The sequence below is a fragment of the Sorex fumeus genome, unplaced genomic scaffold (assembly GCF_029834395.1).
Source record: "Sorex fumeus unplaced genomic scaffold, SorFum_2.1 ptg000080l, whole genome shotgun sequence".
Classification (NCBI taxonomy): domain Eukaryota; kingdom Metazoa; phylum Chordata; class Mammalia; order Eulipotyphla; family Soricidae; genus Sorex; species Sorex fumeus.
The window spans coordinates 3,904,164-3,910,357 of record NW_026606137.1 but is presented as its reverse complement, the minus strand read 5'-3'; the positions used below and the strand labels follow the sequence as shown (position 1 = coordinate 3,910,357).

Below are 6,194 nucleotides of genomic sequence, written 5' to 3'. Positions count from 1 at the left end.
CTTTTGGAAGGTTCAGATTTCTTTTTTTTTTTGTTACTTTTCTCCTTTTCCGCTTTGCTCTGAGCACAAAAAATTTCCCCCAAATTCTCTTTAGTATTCTTTATTAACTCAACAGCATATGGTACCTATCTATCTATCTATCTATCTATCTATCTATCTATCTATCTATCATCTATCTTTTATTAGTACTTGGAGAACTTACATCATCCAGAATAAAACAGAAGACAGCAATCTCTAACTCCTTATTTCCCATTTTCTGCCTTCCCAACTGAAAATAACTAATATTTTGGTGTCTTAAATTAAAAAAAAATTTAACTTTTGTTAAACAATGATTTAATGGAAAAGGTTCCTATGTTTTACCCAGCTTAAACACAGTCAAAATTAGTCTATGAGACAAGGTCGACTCAGTAGTGATGATTTTACGTACATGGGACTGGAATGATAGCACAGTGGGTAGGGCATTTGCCTTGCATGCAGCTGACCTGGGTTCGATTCCTCTGTCACTCTTGGAGAGCCTGGTAAGCTACCGAGAGTCTCCCGCCCATACGACAGAGCCTGGCAAACTACCTGTGGCGTATTCAATATGCTAAAACAAACAAACAAACAAAAAATCAGTAACAATAAGTTTCACAATGGAGACGTTACTGGTGCCTGCTCGAGCAAATTGATGGACAACGGGATGACAGTTTTAGATTATTCTTTTCCCACCAGTTTAAAAAGATGACAAGTCCCTTTGGAAACTTGAGGGTTGTATTGGTATTGCTTCCTTAGTATCACAAGTTTTTGGGTTTTTTTTTTTTTTTGGGGTCACACCTGGCGATGCTCAGGGGTTACTCCTGGCTCATACACTCAGGAATCACTCCTGGCCGTGCTCGGGGGACCATATGGGATGCTGGGAATCGAACCTGTGTTGGCCATGTTGGCTGCGTGCAAGGCAAATGCCTTACCTGCTGTGCTATCGCTCCAGCCCCAGTATCACAAGTTTAAACATGGAGAAGTACTAGAAGATGAACCAAAATATAATAATACATTGTACATTTTTATTTTTTAAATTAAGCACCAGTGATATGTTGCTCTAATCAAAACTGAAGATGCCAAAGCAGTGTTGTGACAATTGATTTAAGTGGATATGATGTCTGCCTGTCTGATCTCGATGATAAGTGTTGAAATACTGCTTATGACTGGTAAGTGCGGTGTGTTTTTAAGGAATCAAAGAGAGAATACAACAGATTCCCTTAAGAACGAGTTTATTGATGCTTAAATTATTGTTTTGGGAGGAAGTGGTGAGGTTTATTTTTTGAGATATATTGTTTTTAGTTTAATCTTTTTTTTTCCTTGCTCAGCTGTTACTTCTAACCTTCATCAAAAGGAATTCCTTTCTGAACATATTTTATAATTCTTTTTAAACTTTGTTTTCCCCCAAGGAGTAGCTTATTTTAACAATTAATGGCAGACAATGCCTTCTTTAATTGGCTATTCTTTGACCAAAGCATGACCCGAGGTTTCTGCAAAAATGGAGACTGAATAAGGTCACACTTGACTGTTGGGGTCTAATGGAGAACCCAATCTAGTTTACCTTGTGAAATCTATACTATTATTTAAAAAAAATGTTCTAGCACTTCCTTCTTCCCATGTTTCAATTCTTCTCTAATAAGGTAAATTAAAAAAATCTTGAGAATTTTTTTTTTTTTTTTAGATTTTTTGGGTCATACCCGGTGATGCTCAGGGATCACTCCTGGGTTTGTACTCAGGGATCACTCCTGGTGGTGCTCAGGAATCGAACCCGGGTCGGCCACGTGCAAGGCAACCTTCCCACCTGCTGTGCTATTGTCCAGCCCCAAAACTCTTGAGAATTTTATATTTATTTGGGAAGTCTTTCTAATTATGTCTTCTAAAAGGGGGAAATTTGAAGAATGTATACTGAACAGGACTGAAACAAAGTTCTAGAGGTTTATTTTTTGGGTGGAGTGGAAATACAAAAAAATAAGTGGTGGTTTTACAATTAAATATAACCACCTGATTAAAGAGTGGTAAAAAAGAGATATTAGGGATTCAAATGGGGGCTAAATGTATTTGTAGGACCCTTCCAAAAGGAAGTAGACAGACATCCAAAATTATCCTGATAAACACTGGAATTTGGATGCCTAGGAGGAAGGTCCAGTTAGAACTTTCCTTAAAACAGGAGCATTGAGGTTGTGGGTTTTCTGTTCAGTAGCCCCTCATAAGAAATGTAAATTCTAGGGCCGTCCCCAGACGGACAGGATCAGAAACTGATAATGGTACCCAGAAATTGGCTCTTTGCTAAGCTCTTTTGAAGATTCTGATTAATGCGAACTTTTGTTTCAGTAGTATTGGAGAAGCTACCGAGAGTATTCGATATGCCAGACACAGTAACAACAAAGTCTCCAATGGAGATGTTACTGGGCCCGCTCGAGCAAATCGACGATCAATGGGAGGGCCTTTACCTTAGTATTGGAGAAACTATAGATTGAAACTTCCCTTTGAAACCAATCTTTCCTTATTTGTAGTGTCATGCACCTGTTTCCTCATTGTACCTGAAGAGGGCAGCCTTGCAGGAGGAACTTGGATCACAGTAATTTTTGACGGTGGGTTTGGGGTCTTACAAGTTACATGTTTGTTGATAAAAAGAATTCTAAGGAGTGTGAATCTTTGGCTATGCTCTATGTTGAGGAATCACTCACATCACAACCTGAGATACATACTCTGTTCTCTCCACTCTGGAGAAGTTCTTCTCTGTTAAATAGGTAACTCTTTCTCTCTTTCCTTCTCCCTATTTCTCTAAAAAGTGTTTTACAACCAAAAAGTATGAATCATTGACTTTCTGCCTTGACTAAGTACTAGTGTAAAATAGGGGCTGAGAGGAGATGTGTAAAAAACTAAACACGCTGAAGGTTGTGTGTTCGCGGGTTCTCTGGACGGCACTGTCTCACCCCCTGCCTTCGGTGCTCTTGAGCCACTGTGTGTGGCCTGGATGGGGACGGCTGTTGGCCAAGGGCAGACGAAGGAAGAGACCAGGGCCAGGCCGGTTGGTCTTAGTAGCAGTTTATTACAGGAAGTTTATCTCATAGAAGAAATTTATGTTATTGAGGGCCTAGGTTCTCTCAAGCACACGTTCTCCTTGCTAGTCTCTCTGTGGTCCATCTTGCAACCCTGCTCTCTCCTCTCTCCAACTCCCTAGAAGTCTGGGCTGACACTACCCCCAGTCAGATAGTCAAATCAACATAAGAAAGCCCTTCCTGAGGGCCCACCTAAAAGGTATACTAAAGCCCTTCCAGACTGCCCAAGGGCAAAATACCTCCTAAGGTGTTTTTCTCTTTCCAATAACTATCAACATATCAATACCAGCTATTTTTGTATGGACACAGTAAGAGATAACATTGAGACTTGTAGGGCAACTCCCCTGGGAACATCTTGCCACAGACTCAGACTACAGCGCTCAGGCCAGATTAATCTTTCCTAACCCTAGCAGGGTCCAAATCTAGTTATTACGTTTGGATCATGACTGCATTTGTCCATGACCAAGCTCTTCACTTACAGTTAAGCATTATGGCGCTTTGGCCAGGCCCATCTCAATGCCAGGGTAGCTCATAGCTTACTGGATGGACTAGTTCCATCCAGTCTCTCTTTGGGACCCTGATTTTGGGGGCATTAGGAAGTAAAGGCAGCTGAGGCTTAGGTGAGAGAACAGATGCCCAGGAGGGAAATGTCACTGAGAGTCACATAACAAAACAGCATACTGTCTTCTTGTGTCCATACAAAAAGGACATTGCTCTGAATAAACTGCGCAAAGGACTTTAGGGAGAAGAGAAAAACAATATTTACAAGTCAACAGAGCACAAAGAAAGAAGTTACAAATAAACACAGAGGAATGGGAACACTGTGATGGGAGCAACCCAATAAACCTGAACTACCTGAGACTATGCAGGAAGGACAGAACAGTGTTATCCTACAGAGATGAAACACAAATAGAGATCAATCTGTCTTTCTTTTTTTATCATCAGACGCTCACTTGATGTCACAGAAGTAAGGCATGTTACTCGTGTGGGTGCTATCCCAAGTTGTTAGGGAACGATGGGAACCGAAATGAGATGACATGAAAGTGTATAACTTTGTACTAGTTATGTTTCCTAAAGAATCTTGGTGGTTTTCCTTGTGTATAAGTCTACATAACAGGACCTTTGAGGCTATGATTTATGCTGATAGCTATGCCTACCTGGTACAGTCACTTTGAGAACTGATTTCCTCCCATCCCAGATTTACATAAATGGGCCTTGATTAGAAAATTATTTTTAATAAACTCATAAATGAGAATACCCATATATATGGTTAAAAAAATGAGACACCATAAAAGAAATAAATGGCTTTGGAAGTGAAAGATATTAATTGAATCCTCAAGCAGATTCAGTGTCTCACATTGCCCCCATGTGGCCATGATTTTTATAATGTCTTTGTGGATTACAACTCTTGTAAACCTGAGATTTCTCTGTGTGTAGGTCTGGAATCCGATTTTCTTTATCCTGCCAATGGCTCTCAGCTGGAGATAAACTTGGTCAATGTGTTTAAACCTGCATCCCTGAGCATCCCCTGTGATATCACTCCTATCTTCTTGGATTTGCCAGTCGTGATGTGTAAGACCAGGTATACTCATGGGGAATGAGAACAGACAGGATGAGGGTTTTATTTCTCTCAGGAGTTTTGGAACACAAGTGAGAGCAAGTTCTGCTGTGCCTGCAATTCAATATCTTCAGTTTAAAAAATGTAGCATCACAAAAGGGAATGCCCTGCCACAGAGGCAAGGTGGGATGGGGGAGAGGGGGGGTGGGAGGGATACTGGGATCCGTGGTGATGGGAAATGGGCACTGGTGGAGGGATGGGTATTTGATCATTGTATAATTGAAACCCAAGCACAAAAATGTGTAAGTCTGCAACTGTACCTCATGATGTCTCACTATTAAAAATTTTTTAATATAAAAAAATGTAGCATCAGAATATGCTTCTTAAAAATTTCTTATCGGGGTTCAAGGGCTTTAGGAAGGATAACGATTTTGAGATGTTTGTAAGGAGGGATTAGCATGTGTTGCTTTTATTTTAAAAAGGAGTTCTATGGCTATTAAGATTTCAGTAAGTGATGACATTTTGTCACTAAAAATGCTCAGATTTTGGAATAGATGTAACTGCCTTAATTGTGTAAAAACTAAAAAGCAAATTGAAAGACGTTTTCTTTAGTTCTCAGTGTGTTTGCTGCATTCGATACGATTTTTACAGGATTATAAGATTGAAAAATTGTTGATTTATGAAGTTTATGTGTTGTGGTTTGTGTTTTATTTATTTCTCTGGTTTTGGGGCCATGCCTGGTAGTGCACAGGGGCTATTCCTGGCTCTGTGCTCTGACTCACCCCCCAGATGACCATGTGATGCCAAGATAAAGCTTGGGATGGCTGCAAACAAAACAAAAAAACACCTTATCTCCTGTACTAGCTGTCTGTCCAGTTCCAACTTGCATTTTAGAGTTGCTACTTAATAGGAAGTCTTCAGCTAAAAAAAAAAAAAGATACTTCCTTTATTTTTTGCTTTTTCTTTGATGAAGATGTTCCCCTCTTCAATCCCTGTGGATTGAAATCCTAACTAAACATATCTATTGCAAATACCATCTTTTCCTCAAATATCCAAACAAACGCTGTCCTCCCATTGTTCATCGATTTGCTCGAGCAGGCCCAGTAACGTCTCCATTTTGAGACTTGTTGTTACTGTGTTTGGCATGTTGAATACCTCACGGGGAGCTTGCCAGGCTTTGCCTTGTGGGTGAGATACTCTCGGTAGCTTGCCGGGCTCTCCGAGAGGGGCGGAGGAATTGAACCCGGCTTGGCCGGGCTGGCTGTGCTCAAGGCAAATGCCCTACCACTGTGCTAACGCTCCAGCCCCAAATATCCAAATAAGTGTAATTCTTTTTCCTTTAAATGGGGCAAGTACAAAATGAAATTCGGGTTGTAACACTTCTTTGAAAACCTCCTTTTAGCAATTCATGTGCGTGGACACATGCACAGAACACACCCATCCATGGAGTTATCCTTCTCAGTTTTTTGTGCAGTTCATCCTACTAAGGAAGGGTCTTTTTGTAACTTATACTGACATGGTTTGCAATAACACAAGTAGCTTTAATATCTCTATTTTCA

General features: G+C 40.3%; 1 protein-coding gene across 1 annotated transcript in view; it reads left to right on the top strand.

Moving 5' to 3' along the window:
• The first annotated feature begins 1,132 nt into the window (after positions 1 to 1,132).
• The window catches only part of PKHD1 (PKHD1 ciliary IPT domain containing fibrocystin/polyductin), a 579,380-nt gene continuing 574,318 nt past the window's right edge, over positions 1,133 to 6,194 (top strand). The window contains exons 1-3 of the mRNA XM_056130637.1: positions 1,133 to 1,184; positions 2,529 to 2,606; positions 4,515 to 4,659. Coding sequence (XP_055986612.1) covers positions 1,133 to 1,184; positions 2,529 to 2,606; positions 4,515 to 4,659 — 275 coding nt within the window. The remainder of the gene's footprint in view (positions 1,185 to 2,528; positions 2,607 to 4,514; positions 4,660 to 6,194) is intronic.